Source organism: Suncus etruscus, chromosome 15 (genome assembly GCF_024139225.1).
Source record: "Suncus etruscus isolate mSunEtr1 chromosome 15, mSunEtr1.pri.cur, whole genome shotgun sequence".
Taxonomy (NCBI): domain Eukaryota; kingdom Metazoa; phylum Chordata; class Mammalia; order Eulipotyphla; family Soricidae; genus Suncus; species Suncus etruscus.
This window is the reverse complement of record NC_064862.1, coordinates 44046849-44068623: the sequence shown is the minus strand read 5'-3', so window position 1 is coordinate 44068623 and position 21775 is coordinate 44046849. Positions and strand designations below refer to the sequence as shown.

At 36.8% G+C, this 21775-nt stretch overlaps 1 protein-coding gene across 3 annotated transcripts in view; it reads right to left on the bottom strand.

Moving 5' to 3' along the window:
• The window catches only part of SIPA1L2 (signal induced proliferation associated 1 like 2), a 290291-nt gene that overhangs the window by 48506 nt on the left and 220010 nt on the right, over nucleotides 1-21775 (bottom strand). For all 3 annotated transcript variants that reach the window (XM_049788914.1, XM_049788915.1, XM_049788916.1), the window contains exons 11-15: nucleotides 11772-12029; nucleotides 9637-9720; nucleotides 7351-7451; nucleotides 6941-7044; nucleotides 4828-5216 (exon numbers count right to left, since the gene is read on the bottom strand). In XM_049788914.1, the coding sequence (XP_049644871.1) occupies nucleotides 4828-5216; nucleotides 6941-7044; nucleotides 7351-7451; nucleotides 9637-9720; nucleotides 11772-12029 (936 nt within the window). The remainder of the gene's footprint in view (nucleotides 1-4827; nucleotides 5217-6940; nucleotides 7045-7350; nucleotides 7452-9636; nucleotides 9721-11771; nucleotides 12030-21775) is intronic.

The following is a 21775-nucleotide window of genomic DNA, read 5'->3' as shown; positions in this document are numbered from 1 at the left end:
TTTCTTCTTTGAGGAATTGTCTTTTTATTTCTTCTCCCCATATTTGGATGGGGTTAGATTTTTTTTCCTGTTAAGTTTTGTCAGTACATTTATATCTTAGATATTACCCCTTTATGAGATGGGTAATGGATGAATAACTTATCCCATTCTGTGGGTGGCCTTTTATCCTAGTCACTTTATTTTCAGGTGAGGAAACTTCTCGGTTTAATGTAATTCCATTTATTTATCTCTGTTTCCACATGTTTGGACAGTGGTGTTTCCTCCTTGAAGATGCTTTTAATTTCAGTGTCATGCAATGTTTTGCCTAAATTTTCTTCTATATGCCTTATAGGTTTAAATGTAATATCAAGGTTTTTAATCAATTTGGATTTGTGCATGGTGTTATATTGAGGCCTGAGTTCACTTTTTTGTATATGGCTGACCAGAAGTCTCAACACTATTTGTTAAAGAGGCTTTTCTTACTCGATTCTGTGTTTCTTGCTCATTTATCAAAGATTAATTGTATGTCTATGTATGAGTATTCTCTGAATATTCAAGTCTAGTCCATTGATCTGAGGGTCTGTCTTTATTCTAATATTATGTCATTTTAATAATTATTTCTTTGTGGTTCATTTATAATTGGGGAAAATGATGTCTCCCATCTTTTTCCTCAGGGTGGCTTAGCTACTCATGGGCATTTGTGGTTCCAAATAAATTTCAGGAGTGTTTGGTCCACTTCTTTAACGAATGTCATGGATATCTTGAGAGGGATAGCATTCAATGTGTACAATGCTTTGTGGAGTATTGCCATTTTAATGATGTTAATTATCCCAGGTTACATATCTCTATTTTCTTCTGTCTATTTTTTATTTCTTAAAGCAGTGTTTAGTAGTTTTTTTTTTTGAATAGGTCCTTTACTGCTTTAGTTAAATTGACTCCAAGGTGTGTGAGTTTCTGTGGTACTATTGTGAATGGGATATTTTTTTAAATGTCTATTCCTTCTCTATCATTATTTGTGTATTAAAAGTTCGTTGATTTTTGCATGTTAATTTTGTAGCCTACCACTTTGCTATATAAATCTATTATTTCTAGATAATTTTTGGTAGTCTTTAGGGTTTTCTAAATATAGTATCATGTCACCTGCAAACAGTGAGAGCTTGACTTCTTTTTTTGCTTTCTGGATGCCCTTGATATCTTTTGCTTGCCTAATTGCTATGGCAAGAAATTCTAGTACTATGTGAATGGGAGTGATGAAAGAGAATAGTCTTGACTTGTGCCAGTGCCAGATTTTAGAGAAAAGGCATTCAATTTATCTTCATTGAGTATAATATTTGCCATGCACTTGTGGTAATTGGCCATGACTATACTGAGAAAAGTTCTTTTCATTCCCAATGATAGTTTCTTTTTAAATCATGAGTGGGTATTATACCTTACCAAATGTTTTCTCTGCATTTATTGATATGATTATTTGGCTTTTATTTTTTATTTTTGTTGATATGGACCTTTCTTGCATCTCTGGAATGAAATCTACTTTGTCATGGTGTATCAGCTTCTATTTTTTTGTTTTGTTTTTGGGTTACACCCCAGTGGCACTCAGAGGTTACTCCTGTCTCTCTGCTCAGGAATCACTCCTAGCAGGCACAGGGAACCATATGGGATGCTAGAATTTGAACCACCATCACTCCTAGATCAGCTGCATGCAAGACAAACACCATACTGCTGTGCTATCTCTCTGGCCCCGTGTATCATTGGATCCTATATGATATGACTTTGTTGAGGATCTTTACATCTGTTCATCAGGACATTGATCTATGGTTCTCTTTTTTGTGTCATCTCTCAGCTTTTGTTATCAGGGTGATGTTAGCTTTGTAAAACCTATTTGAGATAGTTTCTGTTTCTATATTACTCTTAATGATAAACAAGTGAAAATATTCCCACTGAGGTCAGGTACGAGGCAAGAATGTCCAATATCTCCACTCTTATCAACATAGTGTTATAATTCCTAGCAATAGGAACCAGACAAGAGAAAGAAATCAAAGAAATCTAAATTGGAGAAGACAAAGTTAAACTATCTCTATTTGCAGATGATATGATGATATACATTGAAGATCTTAAAGAGTTCACAAAAAAGCTCCTAGAAACAATAAACCAGTACAGCAAAGTGTCTCACTACAAAGTCAATATGCAAAAATAGGTTTCACTTATTTATACAAATAATGACTCAGAAGAGAATGAGATCAAATAGTTTATCCCCTTTAAATTAGCATTAAAAAAAACCTAGAAATCAACTTAACCAAAGAGGTGAGAGATCGGTGTCAGGAAAACTTCAAAAACACTTAAAAATGCATCTAAGGAAATGGATAAACATTCTATCATCATGTATCAAAAAATCAGTATTATCAAATTGAACTTATTTAAACTATTATATAGATTCAATGCAATCTCTATTGAAATTCAGATAACATTCTTCAAGGACTTAGACTAGGCAATTATAAGTTTTCTGTGAAACAATGAAAGAACCAGGACAGTCCACACCATAACTAAAAATTAAGATACTGGAAGGCATCACATTACCTAACTTGAAGCTGTTCTAGAAAACCACAGTCATCAGAACAACAAGATAATGCAATACAGACAGACTCTCAGACTCATGGATCAGAACAGAATATTCAGTGACGAATTCCCAAGTGCATGGTCAATTAATCTTTGACAAAGGTGCTGAGAATGTGAAATGGAATAAAGATAGCCTCTTCAACAAATGGGATTGGGACAATTAGATAACAAAATTAAAGATCAATCAATATCTCACATCATATATGAAAGTAAATTCAAAGTGGATCAAAGACCTTGAGATCAGATCTGAAACCATAAAGTATACTGAGGAATACGTAGGCAAAACACTCCAAGACTTAGACCTTAAAGAAATCTTCAATGTTAGATGCCAATGGAAAGGGCTATAGAATTAAATCTGATAAGTAGGACTACATCAAACTCAAAAGGTTTTGTATGGTAAAAAAAAAATCCGGGGCCGGGAAGGTGGCGCTAGAGGTAAGGTGTCTGCCTTGCAAGCGCTAGCGTAGGATTGACCGCGGTTCGATCCCCCGGCGTCCCATATGGTCCCCCCAAGCCAGGAGCGACTTCTGAGCGTATAGCCAGGAGTAACTCCTGAGCACTAAACGGGTGTGGCCCAAAAACCAAAAAAAAAAAAAAAAAAAAATCCCCAGAAAACCATAGGCTAAAATTAACAGCTAACTGAGTGGGAGAAAATATTTTCACTCAATACATCAGATATTGTTGTAATTTCTCCCCTTTCTGATATGATTTGAGTACTTTCCCTTTTATTCCTTGTGAGTCTAGCCAATTATCTGTGTATCTTGTTTATTATTTTAAAAAACAGCTTCTGAACAATATATGGCCAAGAGGCACATCGAAAAAAATGTTCATCATCACTTATAAGGAACTCCAAATCAAGACAATAATAAGATAACATCTTACACCAGTGAGGATGGCACAATCTGTGTTGGTGGGGATGTGGTGAAAGAGGAACTCTCATTCACTGCTGGTGGCAATGTTGTCTGGTCCAATCCCTCTGAGGGTTCTTAGTCAACTCTGTATCAAATTACCATATGACCCTGTAATTTACTCTTGGGTATCTACCCCCAGGACAGAAAAACATCATTCAGAATGATGTATGCACACCAATATTCATCAAAAACCTCAGTACAATTACTAAGACTTGTAAGCCAACCTAGATTCCAACAACAGATCATGAAAATGTGGTACATGTGCATATTGGAATACTATATAAGTGTAAGAAATTACACAATAATTCAATTTGCTACAACATGGATGAAACTGGAAGATATATAAAATGAAGAAGATGAAGAAGAAGAAGAAGAAACATAAATACAGGATTAGGTTACTTATATGTTGTATTTAGGATAACTGCACAAAGAAATGTAATTGTTTAAATGGGGCTTGATAATAACACTCTAGTCTAGTCTAGTATAGTGAGGAGAAGGAAAGAAATTTAATGAGAAGTAGAAATACAAATATGAGTGGATTGGGAATAGGACCCAAGGGACCTTGTGCAGGACTAAATATCCAAGCCAGAATAAAAAACAATGAAAACCAAACTTGAACAACTAAAATTTATAAAGGGCCTGTTATGCTGGTAGCTGGGATGGGTAGTGGTGGCATGGGAGGGACTCTGGGAACATTGGTGAAGGGAGGTTGACACTAGTGGTGGGAATGGTCCTGAAACGTTGTATGTATAAACTACAATTATACAAACCTCTGTAATAACAATGTTTTTTAAAAAAATTGATACTTAGAAATAATTCCTTTGCATTAAGTAATCATTAGTCAAAAATTGAATTTTCTATCCAAACACACTTTCATTACTATACATAAGATTTCAGGCTTCCAACTTCCTGAAACGAGGCTGCAGAAACAGAGGAGCTAGCGAGAGATGATGCAGAGGCTATCCCAAATTATGGTTCACTCTAGGGTGAATATAACCTTGCTTGCCACATCTTCGCTTCAAGATTTAGGGGCAACTGATTAAACTGGGAATGAGTTAGAACTGACATGACAGAACAATTAGACGCTTGAATTTTATCTCAAATTTAAAAAAAAATAGAAAATAACAATCACAAAGAAGTGAACATACTAATGTGAAAACTTTGACAGTAGACTTAAAAACCAGCACTTCATTTAAAATGAGACAAATTGGCAAACAGGTAACAATCCCATACTTTCTGTTCTTACTTTAATGCTTCCCTCACCCCAGTAATAGTGATGGCCCCCCAGCATTCTCAAATGCTATTGAGGCTGGGTGACACCTACCTGGAATGAGAAGAGATTTCACTGAGGTCGCCCATGCTGCCATCTCCAGTGTTACTGGCCAAAAGGGTGGGTGTGTAGCTATGCACTGTGTACATTTTTGTCTGTTCATCATCAGGTCCTGAAATGTCAGCAGTATCAGCCCATTGTTCAGCTCGACTATGGATCATGGACCGGCTCCCAGTCAGATGGACAGGGCCCAGAACTGTGGTGGGCATGCATGGAGTTGTGTCAATACCACTGTCTGTGGAGGCTCCTTTTATATAAGTCAGGCCCAGCAGTTCAGGATCCATTAGGTCTCCAGATCCAAAGTGTTTATCATCACTGTTGCTGGAGGTATTGCTGGAAAGTGTATTGCTGCTTGAGTGACTAGAACAACTTTTGTCTCCAATCTTTAGAAGAAAGAGAGATGGACAATAAAAAAACTTAATAAAAAATAATTAAAAAAGAAATGGACTCTGTGCTTTTCCTCTGTGTGCAGATGACTTTATAACTCAGATCACAAAGCTACAAAACCCATGACCTCATCTGAACCCTATTCAATTTACATTGCAAGGCAATGATAGAATTTAATCGTTTTTGTTTTATGCAAAAGTCACTAAATTGTAGTCATAAATCCCTAAATAATTCATCTTCTGTTAAATGGATTAAGTCTTTGTTCAGTTATTTGTTCTTGAAGCACAGAAGTATTATTAGGGTATCACTAACAACAGAGCTTTTGTAAGCTGAGACAGCAATGGGAATTAGAAAGAGGAAAAGCAGTCTTTTATCAGGAAAACATTTCAATGACAAACGGCAGTGCTAGAACTGGTTGGGGGAAAAGATCCAGATTTGAGTCTCAGTGGTGAGATTTTGGCCAGCAACTAGGCCCCTCTCTGCTTATAAATGTGAGCTTCTATGATTAATATGTAGATCCAAAGAGTTAACATATGCAGAAGCATATTCTCTGTGAAAATGCAGTCAGAGAATACCTCCAGGGCTAATGAAATAGGACTCTGCTTTGATTAAACAAGTTTAATATAGAGTCAGAGCTTTGGGGTCCCTGGAAGACAAAAGGCCACATGGAGAGAGTAAATGTTCCCATCTCATTGATATCCTTATGGGGACATGACTACTCTTCACTGCTTTGGTAAACTAACAAGACCTAAATCATCACAAGAACAAGTCAGTCCCTAATCATTTTTAAGTGGTTTGGCCTTTTCCTTTCCATTTCATCCTATCATATCCTTAAGCAAATCCCCTTGACCTTTTTATCATACACATATGTCTAAGTCTACTTTCAGCCTCAGAATCTCTGTGTTTTAAACCTTGTTAGATATTTGAAAGGTGAAATTAAGTGCATACAGTAAGACAAGGTCTTGACACTGCTAAGGGAAGATATATCTCCTGTGTTTGCTAATAGTCATCTGTAAAGCTCATCAAAGGTTTGGTACAAGTTAGGTAAAAAGAAAAATTCTAACTTGTATATTTCCAAATCAAAACTACTTTAACATACTTACCTAATTTTTGTGTGACAATTAATAATTCATATTTTCCTATTTAAGTAAATGTTTTATTTCACTTTGAATTACAGTCAGCTCTAAATTCAGCCTCTAGGGCTTTTGCAAGAATTAAATACTACTCTGCATCCAACTATCAAGAAGGTTGAGCACTGTTCACGCATTTCAAACACTTTGGTTAGATGCTCTTGTCATTATGATGAATCATATATAGCTTCACTAAGTGGTTAGCCACAGGCAGAGTATCTCTGACCACGTAGACCACTTCACAGTGTTCTGTTTCTGTATTATACCCACAGATGGATAAGTAGTTAAAAGATTAAGAATGAGCACTGATTTAGTAGTTATTAAACAGGATACCAAGGATTAAAAGTTGAAGGATATAATCTTGGCTTTTCCAGAATTTGGAACCTCTGATGATTTTTCAAGATCAAGGAGAGGGGGTTAAGAAAGCCCTCTAAATTTACATTTTTTTCTTTATTTTCCATTCATCTCTAAAAGACCATTGAGGAAAATGACATGTCACTGAGAATCTCCTGCATTAATATTAGAAAGTTTTATAACTGAGATGCACCTGATTGCCTACTTGAGCAATGCATTTATAAACAAGGACTTACATGTGAAAGCTTATTGGGGGAATCCTTGCAACTTCCATCTTTTTGAAGAACTCTTTCTTTGTAGGAACTCAGAACTTTAGAAGGTGGACCATGCCATTTGGTTTCTAATACATGAAGAGAGAAGAATTAAATATCTATTTTTGAATATTAATAAAAGAGCAATAAAACATAGGAGGTGAAAAGGGGCAAAAATAAAGAACACTGTCAGTTCTAGACAGTTCAGACAGTACAATCTCAACTATTCATAATCAATCTCTTATGACATTGAGAGACTCCCAACCAAAAACTTCAGCTATGAATGAATGTGTGACTACAGGAGTGATGGGAGAAGAGAGGGAGCAGGAAGAAAGTAATGCAGGGGGGTGGATGGAGGATGGAGTGTCAATTTTGCCTTTGGAGCTCCTTATTACCTGAGTGCCTGCTTCCCTCTATGGATTCTTCCTGTTCTCTGGATCCTTCACATTCCAAAGGGCCTGAGCCCTGGTGGTCAAGCAACAGGGGAGACTGACACCTGGAAAGACACAGAACTGAGTGCTATCCTTGATTGCCATCCCACACTGTGTATCTAAATGGTGCCTAAATAGACGAGAGAAGAAACAGGGTAGCCTAATTAGAAGATGTCTTCTGGCAAATACAAAGGCAATGTTGGTCACAAAATGTGACCAATGGTGCCAGAGAAGGTTGGAACACTTCAGAAAGTGTCAACATAGGGTCTTCAAAATAGGGTCTCTTTAGGGTCAATAGAAAGAAGCAGTTTATATAATAGATTAAGGAAACAAACAAAAACTCTAGAAGGTTCAAGAATTGTACAGTGTGCAGGGTCAGTGAAGTTGTTCCTCATAAACTATAAAGGAACCTATTGATTTCAATATTATTTTCTTGTGGTTAGAATATATAGTACCAATAATTCTCAGTAAAATTTTAAGAAAAAAAAGATTAAATGTGGTACTTTGTTTTATGAAAACCCAAAACATATCTTAAGATATATATCCAGAACACATATTCACAAAACCATAAAATGTCATCTTATAGAAGAAGCCCAGTTACAGATTCTTCCTGGTTTTCAGAAAAATTTGGAAATAACTTACCATTTTTATAGGGGCAAAATACAGTAGTATTGAGGAATCTAGGGTCCCTCTAGGTAATATCTGAACAAATGTGTGGTCCTGAGGGTTTGATATTCAGGGGCCACTAGGATCATAGCCATGATGGTGGTGGAAGCTCAGATACAGGGCTTCACTTATGTGAGGCATATGATCTTCCACTAGAGCTATTCCATCTTCTGAGCCCCAGAAGTGATTTTTTACATTGATAGAAAATGTCTCGGGGCCAGAGAGATAGCATGGAGGTAAAGCGTTTGCCTTGCATGCAGAAGGTCAGTGGTTTGAATCCTGGCATCCCATATGGTCCCCCGTGCCTGCCAGGAGTGATTTATGAGCATAGAACCAGGAGTAACCCCTGAGCACTGCCGGGTGTGACCCAAAAACCAAAAAAAAGAAAAAAAAAGGAAAATGTCTCCTTTACTTTTTATTTAATCATTAATTAATTTATTGGTTTTGGACAATATTCCATAGTACTCAGAACTTATTCCTGTTCTGTCTTCAGAGATCACTCCTAGAAGAGTTCTGTGGACTATATATAAGGTCCTGGGGATTGAATCTAGGTGGGTCAATATACAAGGCAAAGACCCACTGCCTATCTGTCCATCTCCTCTCCTTTACTTTTAAAATGGAAATCAGTGGAAGGAAAAAATGACTTATTAAACAGATTTTAAGAATGCCATCTATTTTCTCAGTAGGAGCAAATGCAACACTGACTGTAAATATCTACTTCTCAGCCCAAATCAATAGAAAAGAAGTCAGGGAGAGACAATTCCCTCTATACTGTGAAAGCAGTAATAGAGAGCTCCTTTCCTCCTGGTAAAATCCTGTCCCTGTCTAACCAGTTATTCTTGATCTAAATCAGAGCTCTTCAGTCCTTCAAAGTACAACTGCAAGATTTAGCTTCAAAGTAACCCTATGAAAATACTGCAGCCAGAACCCGTTCTTGTCTCTTTCACTTAAGAGTCAGCAGCAGTTCCTCCCTTGTCTTTGCCTTCAAAGCCTTCTTTGGGCTATGATATGAGTTAACACAAATTTCCCTAAAATAGTAGCTCCTGGATGACACAAACACACGAAAGAGAGGGGGGATAAAGAAAGTGGGGGGAGAGAGAACAAACTATGCTTTCTCTCAGCCCAATGTGCCAGGCAAACTTCTGTGATTTTTTTCAGAGTCAGAAGATAGGTCAAATGCTAGCTCTGACCTTTGATTTCAGGCTATATTTTTAGAAAAAAACTACCTTTAGGAAAAGCTATGAATCTATTTCTGGTCAACAATTTAAGTGAGAGAAGAACTTCCAAGGGTTGATGCCTGTAGAGTCCCCCAAATCCTAAATTTTTATGTTTTCTTATTAAAAACATGTTTTTATTAAAGAAAAATATTAGACAACCAGAATGTAGTCAAATGTTTCTACCTATGTAGAAACAATGAATTTTCTAGCATGGAAAAATAACTTATTAAAAACTACTTGGTATTTTTCTATTCTTTCACCTATTTCCCCTCCCATGACCCTATAAATAGCAAGTATTCAGTAGATGCTCTGAATGTTCCATAAAAAACTCTTAAAGGGACAGAGGTAATGTGAAAGGACGCATTACCCATCATATCCAACTTGCGGTCTCCAAGGTCCACTCCCACCAGGGCCGGGGTCACTGGAGGATGACTGATTGCTAGGTGAACTTCTGAAATGATAAGTATATTAATCACTCACAAAAAAATTTGGTCTCTAGGAGTGTCGATACTCCTACTCTATTTCATTTGACAAAGTAATTTACTTTTGTTATGGCAAAAAGGAAAGAATTATACAGTGGAGTTAGCAACAGAATTAACAATGAACAAATAAACTAAGTATTACTGAGGCTGTTAGGTAAAAGGGATTTATGCTTGGGATTTGTTTTGGAGAAAGATACAGTAGAAAAGTCTTCATCTTAGTTTTAAGACACAGTCTGTGATTCCAGAGAAATCTAGGAGAACTACCATAAGAACACAGAATTATGAAAATACTATTACTAGTTATGTAATACTTATTGCAAGACACTTTGATTCTAATTTACTATATAGGTGGAGACAAAATGGTAAATTTGTCAAAACCATTAAATTTCATACTAATATTGCATGTAATCTTATTGATTTCAAATATAAATATAAAAAATACTTATCAAAACTCATTTGATAAAGGGGTGCTTGCCAGGTTTCCCTTTTGCTCCTGGAACTCTATTTTTTGTCACATAGCTTACTTAAATTCTGTCTTAATGAGGGAGGTTTTGTAGACACCTTTCTTCTAGACACTGCTTTTTTTCATCTAGGATACCTATGTGTAGTTCTTGAAACATGGAAGTTTATACATTCAACAGACATTTCTTTTCTTTTCTTTTTCTTTTCTTTTTTTTTGATTTTTGGGGCACACCCTGTGACACTTGGGTAACTCCTGGTTCTGTGCTCAGAAATTGCTCCTGCTGTGAGGGAACACATGGGATGCTAGGGATCTAATCCAGGTCCATCCTGGGCAGCCACTTGCAAAGCAAATGCCCTACCTTTGTGCTATTTGCTACTGCTCCAGCCCCGTACACTCAGCATACTTTTGAGTAGGAAACTCAATACAAGATAATTTAATGGTAAATTAAAGTAACACCATCCAGTATATCTGGAAAGAATGAACTAGATAAAGAACACTTAATTCTTTAATTATTAAATTATTATGACTTTATTAAGTTAATAATAATAATTAAGTTAATATTAATTATATAATAATTATTATTATGGTGGTGGTGGTGCCAGAGATCAAACACAGGGCTTCATGCATACAAAATCATGTGTTTAAATCTAATTATCATTAATTTTTATTAATAGGCTTAGTATGTGCTGAAATGGTTCTAAGCTATTTGTATTGATTAATTCAATCCTAAGTAAGCTCCAGTAATATTTCTTATTACTAAGCTTATAGGAATAAGTTCAATATAACCATATTGAAAACAGCCTATTTAGTGTCAGTGCTTATTAAATCCTGGCCAGCTAAAGCCTGAGGAATTAAATGGTCCATATGTTGGTCCTTGATCCATATGTTAGGTGAAAGCTAAAACAAAGGGAGCCTGTATTAAATACAAAACATGAACAAGAAAACTAATCTATTTTTCTGGTAATTTAAGATTATTTATCAAATTATGCATGGTAAAATTCTCACCAATCTGTAATGCTGTTAAAAGAATTTAACTTTTAAACAAGTGCATTCTCTCATTCAAAAATTAACTCAAGTGATATGGTTTACAAAGAAATGCCAATGATCTTGGCATCTTGTAAAATGTTGTGTATATGTCAGGATGATAGGATTTACTGATTCATTTCTGTTGTATTTATTATCAAAATGTTTACACTTATCTAAAGGTTCACTCATTTCTGTTGTATTTATTATCAAAATGTTTACACTTATCTAAAGGTTCATGCAGGATGTTTTTTTCCAACTTTTTCTCAAATCATTCCAGATAGTGAAATGACCTAGAGGAACAGGGTGAAAGAAAAGGCCCTATCTTCTGGGATTTATGGGTGTGTTTTTGCAGCATTTTTGCTGATCCAGGTGCAGGTACCAACCTTTGGGATCTGCCCTACCACAATGCCTATACATGTATTCAGTAAAAGCTAACCCAGAAAGGACTAAGGCAATAAAACATCCCTACAAGTTGAAGTTTGGCCCCTCAATTTTACAAAGACCATTCTGGAAAAAAGGTACCAGTTTTACCTTGTGCCGTCGGGCAGCTTCCGGTCGAAGGAGGTGCTTCGAGGAATGGCGGCCTGGGCCTGTTGGAGCAGCTGCTGGCATTGCAATCGGTCAGGAGTGCCAGTCACTGGGGAAGCCCTGGACAAGGGCTGCAGGACAGGGGTGGGCACCCGATGCCATGTGGTATTCCTCCGGAAAGGGGTTTTGTACTCACAGGGGGTGCCTTCACTGTCGAGTTTATATTCTACCATTGGGATACGGCAGAGCTCTGAACACCCTCTGTTGATCAAGAAGAGATGGTGAGTAGGAATGTTGCACAGAACCTGAAACACATACAATGACGCGAAGCCTCCACACTGAAGAGCATTTCACCTATAATCAAAAAGCAATGTCCTAACTATTCAGTTTTTTCTCCTGTCACCAAACATTGAGTTCAGGTATTAGAAAGATTCTCAGAGCTTAGCCTAGATGCTAAGATGTGGCCTAGATGTGGGACTGTAAGCAACATCCAAGCTGATAAAGCTGATAAAGAACTGGAGTACTTGTCAATATAAGTATTCAAAGGCTGATTTATCAGCTCTGTTCTTTGTCACCCAAATTGTAACTAATAGAACCAAACCAGACCCCATTGATTCCTTTAGGACTCTGCAGTTATCAAGAAAATGTAAGTACCCTTTGGAAGAAAACAAATCCATGAACTGCAATCAGGAATGAAAAGCAGAGATACTGAATGACTTGCAGAACTAGACTATATTCTGGCCTCCACATACTTTATAAAAATACCCTAAGACATCTAAAATGAGATTACCATTAGAAATGGAAATATATATTAACTTGTTTGTGGTGATCAATTTTCAGACAGAAAAATTAAAAATAAAAAAAATTGTCTTTACATGTCTACAGTTTACTGTATATACTCAAAGTTGTTTAAAAAAAGGTATATTAAATACATAGAAAGTTCCTCTTTGCCACACATTTCTACAAAAAAAAAAAAAGCTTTCTATTAAAGGCAGCATAGTGTGAGGCCTTTGTGACCAAAAGATTGGCCCATTGAAACCTTCCTAAAAGGAATTTGAACTTGATGTTCCAAATACTGAAGTTGGCAGATTCTAATTGGTTACCATGTTTTTATTGATACAAAACTTTATCAGACATATTTACATTCCTGTAAATATATGTGTCAGTGTGTATTATGAGACAAACTTCTTTGCCTCCACCTAATCTGACTTCTTGGGCCACATCTCCCCTCAGAGCTATGCTGCCAAGATGGTACCTCCAACCTCATGAGGCTACTGAGCACCCATCATGTGTTGCGATAACTGAGGAAAAGCATGAGTTTCTTCTAATTAACTTATATCTTAAAACTAAGACATAATTTGTTTTATGGCTTATGTCTGGAATAATTCTGTCAGTGAATATGATTCTTCAATAATACATTTTATAAAATCTGAACACATCAAGTGTTATGAGTGAAAATACTTAACTGCATGCATAAGTGTGTGAAATATATGCTAGATTTTGAAGACATAATTTTTTGGGGGGTCACACTTGGCAACACTCAAGGGTTACTCAGAAATTGCCCCTGGCAGGCTCAGGAATTGAACCACCATCAGTCCTGGGTTGGCTGCATGAAAAGCAAATGCCCTACTGCTGTGCTATTTCTCTGGCTCCTTGAAGATATAATTTAATAAATAAGGTAATATGTATTACCACTAACCCTTAATATATATTAGATATTAAATGAATATTTTAAAGATAGAAAGATAATTAAAAGTAATTTTACCTATTGGGGGTACACGGATCATACCTATGATACTCAGGAGCTAATATTGGCTCTGTGCTCAGGAGTGATCCCCAGTAGTACTCAATACACAGTGTAAGTGAATGAAATAAGGCATACCAATTGCCTTAGCACCCAGTTATCTCTCTGCCTACCTATTTTTTAAAACTTATTTTAACCTGATACTGAAAAGTACAAAACAAATATTTCTTCTGATGGTTTTGTTGTAGAACTGATTTTTTTAATAAATTTTTTTTGTATTTTTGTTTCTGGGTCACACTTGGCAGTGCTCAGGGGTTACTCCTGGCTCTACGCTCAGAAATCACCCGTGGCAGGCACGGGGGACTATATGGGATGCCAGGATTCGAAGCACCGTCCTTCTGCAGGAAAGGCAAATGCCTTACCTCCATGCTATCTCTCTGGCCCCAGAACTGATTTGTTAATCAGTGGCCTCACCACAATCTTCTGCTTGTTTTATATTTGCTTAACAGACTCGACTCCACCATGCCACATTCCTGACAATTATATCTCCCAAAGTTGTCTATGATTTGACTCACATTCCACTTTCTCACTAAGTTTTGTCAACTTTGTGGAGTACTCCAAAAGCCAGTAAGCTATTGAGTAGAAGAAGGGGTTAGATTTCAGTGGTCACACATCTTTGGAAAAAATGCCATTGAATAAAAATTATAAGTGAGTATCCCTCATTATGTGATCATGTATTTATGAGATAATATGAGTTAGCAGGATTCAGTATCATGCCTGGTGCTCTGATAAATTGATATTTATATCTGACATCTAATAAATATATTCTCCCTTACAGATGATTTGAAAACTTCCTAGATCTGACTATTTCTTTATACAATTAGTTTATATGGAATGAGAGATAAATGAAGATGAGGGATAAGTAAAAATGCCTTACACATCTTCTAAAAAGGCATTGTGATTAGAACATCAGTAATTATACTCCCATGTCACCTTTTCTACTGAGACGAAACAAAATGAAAAAAAAATTAGTAAAAGCAGTCAGTTGTAGTACAGCATAATGTCCAAAGAATGTCTATCTTAAAAAAATCAGATCTGCCTTTACTTATTACAGTCACTTTTTTTTTTGTTTTGTTATTTTTTGGTTTGTTTTTATTTTTGGGTCAGAACCTGCAGCACTCAGGGGTAACTCCTAGCTCTACGCTCAGAAATCACTCCTGGCAGGCTCGGGAGACTATATGGGATGCCGGGATTCGAACCACCATCCTGCATGCAAGGCAAACACAGTACCTCCATGCTATCTCTCCAGCCCCACATAGTCACTTTCTTAAGCCATTGTTTTAACTCCCCAAATGGTCAACTCATAGAGAGTTTTCCCATATGTTCAAATGATCAGTCAGAGCTAAGACTATTTAGCCTGAAAAATATAACTAAAGGAAGACACTTCTAAGTTTGCCACTTAGAGCACTCAGTGCTGTGAACTTGACCAAAGTCATGCTGTATGTAGTTGGCATCATTTATCAAAGACACAGGAAAACTAGGTAGTTTAAATCAGTGTGTCAAGAACATCTGTCCCAATTTGCCACACTTATAATATATAGAGTAAAACTTATAAAACACGAAAGCTGAAGCCCATCCATAGATAGTCCAAATAAAAGTTTTCTAATATTCAGTCACAGAAATACACATGATATAAGTATTGCATGCACTTTAGAAAGTCAATTTATAAAAGCTAGAGAGAGGTAGAGCGAGAACAGTGGATAAGGCATTTCATTTGGCCAATCCAGGTTTGATAAATGAAACCCCATTTGTTCCCTTAAGCACCATCAAGAATGATTCTGAGCCAGAAGTAATCCCAGAGAATTGCCAGATGTGTTGCTAAACCAACAAGAAAAGTCAACTTCCAGACTAGTGAGGTAACCCAAAGGGACTTTTTATATGTCTTTTTTGTTTTGGATTTCTGTCACTGCTTAGCTCCCTGGAGCACCACTAGGTGCAGCCTTGTTGATCCCCAAGCACCATTACATTGGTGGTGCTGTCAAATCTACTACTCAAGATCAAGTGTCCTTTAGTATTTATATAAAGGCCACCACCAAAACTTTATGTTAAACTCTTTTTTTTAATCTTTTTTTTTAATTTATTTTTTGGATTTTTGATGCTCCGGGGTTACTCCTGGCTATGCACTCAGAAATCGATCCTAACTTGGGGAACTGTAAGGGATGCTGGGGGATCAAACAGCAGTCCATCCTGGGTCAGCCACTTGCAAGGCAAATGCCCTATCACTGCACTAGTGCTCTGGCCCATATGTTAAATTCTTAAGGTTGTACAGTATAATGCATTTGGTAAAAAAAAAAAAAAAGAGTAAAATATTCTGACTTCTGCTCAACACCACAATGAGAAATCAAAGATAATAAGAAACAGAACTATTAATATAACTCAAGAGAAATCGTCTGTCTAGAAAGATGGAAGACAAATGGTTTAGCAGTGCAGAGGAATCATAATCCAAGTGTACAGAGGGCAAAACAAGAAGAAGCAAGACCATTCTCCATTCCTCCAAAACCTACATCAGAATGCATGTCATCCCATTAAAATAAAAAATAATTTTTCTCTAAAGAAAAGACCATCTAATCACTCTGTGGTGGGATTACCTACTTGAATTTAAAAAATGTGATAACTAAAATAAAAAAAATATAGTAGATACATTAGGGATTGCTGTGGGGAGAGAGACAGAGAGAGACGTGCTTTGTATTTAGGAGGCCTGGGTTTTGATATCCAGCAATGCATGGTCTTGAATCACAGCCATGGGTGATCCACTTCTAGCACAGTTATAGAAATAGCCTGTAAATACTGCCAGGTATGGCCCCAAAATGAATATAAACAACCTACCAATAGGTTGGAAGGTGAACTTGGTGGGAGAAAGTTATAAGAGCATAAGTAGAAGTTGTTCAGTTATAACAGTCTAACATCCGCCTGAGAAAAGTAGAAGTCATTAAGAATATATTTTTTTAATTTTTTATTTTTAATTATGAGAACAAAGATGCGAAGAAAGAGGACAAGGTAAAGTAACAGTGGAAGGACAATCACCAATAAACAGAATTCTCAGAAGTCCCCTTGCTGATATCTTAACTTTGAACTTTCAGCCAAAAAACATTAGAAAAAAATAAAACAGAACCCATGTACAATTACTTTGTCCCCCAAGTCCCCAGATTGTAATATATAATATTTCTTAGCAGCATACAAAGCAATCTAAAGCCATAAAACTTATGTAACTCCTTAAATATTGAAGGCATAGTACTTTTTTACATTTCTATGCACATGCATATTAGTGTAAGTTAACCTCAAAAGTTTTAGTGGGTTGTTTTTCTTAAGGATTAGAGTCAAAGGAACACAGTAAAAACGGTGTTAGAGTGGCAATTATTGTTTGCATAGGCCCAACAAAATATGAGGGACATGGAAAGAAAAAGCCTTGGCCTAAATACAAGGAGACTCTACCCCTGAAGTTTCCTGGCATAAGACAAACTCTAGGCTCCAGGAAAACTAGTTTGTCCAATCCAAGTCATTGTCTGTAGTGGCAATACACTTTTATTTATCACACCATCTCTGTTATATCATGTTTCTGTATTAAAGATCTTGGAATCAGCATATCCTACATTGCAGTCAGGATGGTGTAGAGCATCCTCTAGTTTCACCTCACAATTAAAGGGCAATGCAGAGAGCCCTGTCCTGTAAGCAGGTCGTTGTTCTGTCAAGTCTTCTTAGTGTTAAGGGAAGTCTCTTTTGAGCAGGTCGATATCAGAGCAGCAGTAGGGTATTCCCTGGTAGAGGATTGCTTCCAGGTGTTGTTGTAAAAAACCTTGGATGTTTCATAGTTAGCTTCCCTGGTTCAGGGGTGAATGGAGGATGCCCATTCTTCTGAGGCCTGTGCCAGGTCATTATATCAATGTTCAGGGTACAAGGTCCCATTACACTACAAGATTTGTGTGTTCCAATCTCTATTAGATAAGAACTTATTTGTATGTATAAAATTTTCCCATTTTAATGTGCCTATGCAAACATGTGGCATTATCGGTGCATATGGGAGCTGTAAGAACAAAAACCCCCATGACATGGTTCAATCATAAGCATTAAACTGAGAGACTCTTTCACCAAAATTCCTTATTGAACAGCACACAAAGAGAAGAAAAGATAAAAAGTGGGTAGAATCGTCACTGTATAAGAGAATATTTAGTAAGAGTTATAGCTGTCAAAGAAAATTCACATAAAATATTCAAAAGACATATGTGTTCATTTTATGTCTTTTGAAATAGTTGGGGATTGTTAAATCCAATGCACAACTATGGTCTGTATTAGGACTGTGCAGTACTGAAATTAAAAAGAGTAAATGTGGGGTACTGATGGTTGGGGGTGAGAGAGTTAAGGAGTAAAAATGAGCTTTGTAGTGGTGTGCAAAAGGGCAGAATACAAAATGGATATCTGCATACACAAAATATAACTTAAGAATAGGGAATACTATTAATATATACTGTGTGCGTGGGGGCACTAGCCCCCGCACGGTTTTAAACATGTAGACTGGTAAGAAATTGCCAGTGACTAACTTAGTGCAACCGAGCAACTCTCAGCACACCCCAAGTTAAGACCCACCATTTCCTGCCGCCTGGGTAGGCACCTAGGGAAGGCCTGGAGGCCAGGGGCAGAAGAGGGATGGCTGGGGGCCTATCAAGGCTCCCAACACCCCCAAGCTAGGGAGAAGGCCTTCAACATGGGGTCTCCCCAAACTCCATGCCGGCTAGAGCTAGCCTCCAGATCAAGAAAGGATTCGGTAGAGAACCAGAAGCCAGGATCTGCCCACCCTCCGCCCTGTGCCCTTCGCACCCTAGTGAGGAATATAATTTTTTTCTAGTTAAAAGATATGGAACACAACAGTTAAAAGGTCCACAGTGTTCCCAGACAATGAATGAGAAATGATTTAGCAGTGTTTCAAAAATTCGTGATACCAACCTGCAGGAGAGGCTAGACCCATTCAAAAGGGTTGTTGTTGAACTGTCAGAGGACAGACACACAAAATGACTGCCAACATTCTTCATATCTTATGTGGCTTGAATACGTGACTTATGGCATCCGGTTCTTTAACCAGCCCCGGGCTTTAAGAAGGAATAACAACCACTTTTGGTTAAGTGTCCCAGGAAGTATGCTGACATCTGTCAATCTGTATCAGGAACCGGTTGTGACAGTTAAGAAAAATTCCTTGCATTTTCACAAAAATGTACTGAGCACTAGCTCGTAAAGATAAAAGATGTACCCTATTTCCTGTATGACTGTCTGCCTTTTACTCCTCTGCTTTCCCCCTCCCATTTGAAAACCGCTTTTAAAAGAATTGCTGTAACAGAATAAACTTGAGGCTTTGACAAGATTGCTTGGCCTCGTTCTCTCCTTTTTCTCACCCATTCTTTTTCAGACTTGGTCCCCTCCGCCCCCATGAATAACTGAGTCTTGTGGGACGGGACATTGAACCTCAGGTTTAATTCGGGGTATGTGCTGTTTGTTTGTTTGTTTAAAGATGACTAATTTACAAGAGAGTACAGGGTAAATTTTTTCTGTAAAGGGGGCATAGGGCAAATAAGTTTGGAAACCTCTGTTCTAAATCAAGATACACTGACATAGATTTCAAAAGAATTAAAAGAAGAGAACCTAGGCTTTGGGGCGACAAAGCAGGGCATGCCCCTTACAAAGGTTAGAATAAAAAATAGTTCCATCTTTTCAGAAGATATGTAAAATAAAAGTTAAATCTGGAGAGAATCTCCAAATCTAAATGTCTAGATAAAGAAACACACACACACACACACACACACACACACACACACACACACACACACACCCCTCTACCTATCTACCTATATACTCACACACAATAGAATACTACTTGGCAATAAGAAGAAATCAAGCAATTTGAGGCTATGTGGCTGGATCTAGAGAACTCAGATCGAGTTAAGTTAAGCAGAGAGAGGGACAGATACTGAATGATCTCTTTCACTTGTGGGATATACAGATGCACTGTCAGGAAATAACAAATGTCCAGAAGTAACAAAACCTGAGAACTGATCTGCAAGACTAAGTTTTTTTTTTTTAAGTTTTTTAAGAGTAAGTATTCTTAAAGGGATGAGAGAGAGAGAGAGAGATAGATAGATAGATAGATAGATAGATAGATAGATAGATAGATAGATAGATAGATAGATAGTATTGGAGGGAACTCTAGGAATACTGGGAAAGAGGTTAAAGAGAAACCAACTCTGGTGAAGAATGTGTTGATGGAATGTATGCATGAAACCTACCACTCATAATATTATAAATCATAGTACTTAAATATTTTTGTTGAAAGAAAAAGAAAAATAATAAAGAACAACATGCTGCTTTTTGGCTTGAAAAACCAAGTTGATAGTGGCATTGTTTGTTGAGACTAGAAGAGTTTACATAGAATGAGGTGGTTATTATCTGCTGAATTGTAGACTTTTCCTATTTTTGAAAGCTCCTCATTAAGAAAAGTTTTATTTTGGCGAATTTAAATTACTCTAAACTTACCAAACTTATTAATTAAATCACTGTAAGATTATCAATCATAGGTTCACATTGGATTACCTTTTTAAAAAATTAAAATGTCAAAGCAATATTCCTCTTGGAATTCCATTGTTTCCAGCACCTGTCCATTGAGGTAGACACATAAGCCCTCAACTACTGACTCATCCATCTGATCAAGCACCTAATTGGAAATCATAAGAGTGGGATAATACATTAGATAGCAAAATGTCAGGAAAACCTATTCTATAATGTTTTAAAAAGTTGGGGAGATGGTATTGGGCTATCTCTGATGGAATTGGGGGGGGTCTTCAGTTGCTCCAGATAACATATATGATCCCAGAATGGTACAGAGATCAGCTAAATGGAAGGCAAGTCTTAACCCCTGTACTAACTCTTCAGTCCAGAAAAAACTGCTCTTATTGGCTGTGTAACAATGTTTTAAGTAAGAGACTGGATGCTCAGGTGAATGCCCAGTCTTTGTTGTATCAAAGGTTGTGCATTTCTTTAGAGAGCAAAGTAACTCTGGGAGTCTTTAGCAGAACCATACCAAAATGAAAGGGTCCAGAGTTAAATTTTGAATGGAAAAGAAAATGAAGCTTGAACTTTGAGAACAAAATGACAACTTGTATTTCCAACATGACAACTTGTGCTGATTTGGCGTTCAAGGTTACTGGGTTTAGTTTAAAGGAAGAATAAAGAGAAGACAGATGGCTGAGTCATGTGGATTATTTAATTTTGCTCATAGACATAATCTTTAATAAGACATTGTATGTGATTTAGCTTAAATCTTCAAAGAAAATGTTATACAAGTGCATAATTATGACTAATGTTTGAGATAAATACTCAGAAATATGTGTGCGGTGCTTTTGGATAGGGAGAGAATCAGAGAATGATTTTCTTTCCAATCTTACAAGTCATATGTAAATGATCTCTTAATTCTAAATATTGCTATTGTATCACTGAAATAAAAATCAACTACTTTTAACAGAGTGGAGTTACTTTAAAATTTAAATAAATTGTGTTATTATATGATACTGTAGCAACTCTAATAAACTAGCATTGTGCTTTGTTCCCATGACTAAGGCACAGCAATACCACTAATTATATAATCAAACCTAGTCAAACTTAGTTCTACTCCATATGTATGAGAAAACCCCTGAAGGATGCCTATAAAAAAAATCCTACCACCTCTGAGGTAAATGGTGAGAGGTAGGAAAAAAAAACAAAACACAATTTAGAAGAATTACAGTAAGTCTCCAGAAGTCTTCCATAGCAGTACATCCTAAGAGATCTGCAATGCCCTCGCATTTCTTTCTTCTCCTGGTACAGTACTAGCATAAACATTAAGCAAGATAATCCTGCTCATCTGGAGCCCATAATCTGATGCTGCCTCGAAGAGACACACATTGCTGACCACCCAGACCATATGAAACCCGAGCTGACCAAATGCAGTAAGAAAAATATGCTCTCAACAAAACTAGAGCTACCAATTTTATGTGTGATAAAACCATCTCTGTTTGAAGAAAAGATATGTTTTATCACTGATAAAACATGCCTTTGACATACCAAATTAAGGATGTGAATTATAGTTCCAGCCTCTGGTACAGTCTTCATAGTTTGAATGCCAGAAAGAAATATTCAGAAACTTTAGATAGGGCCATGGGATTATATATAGGCATACTGATTTCTA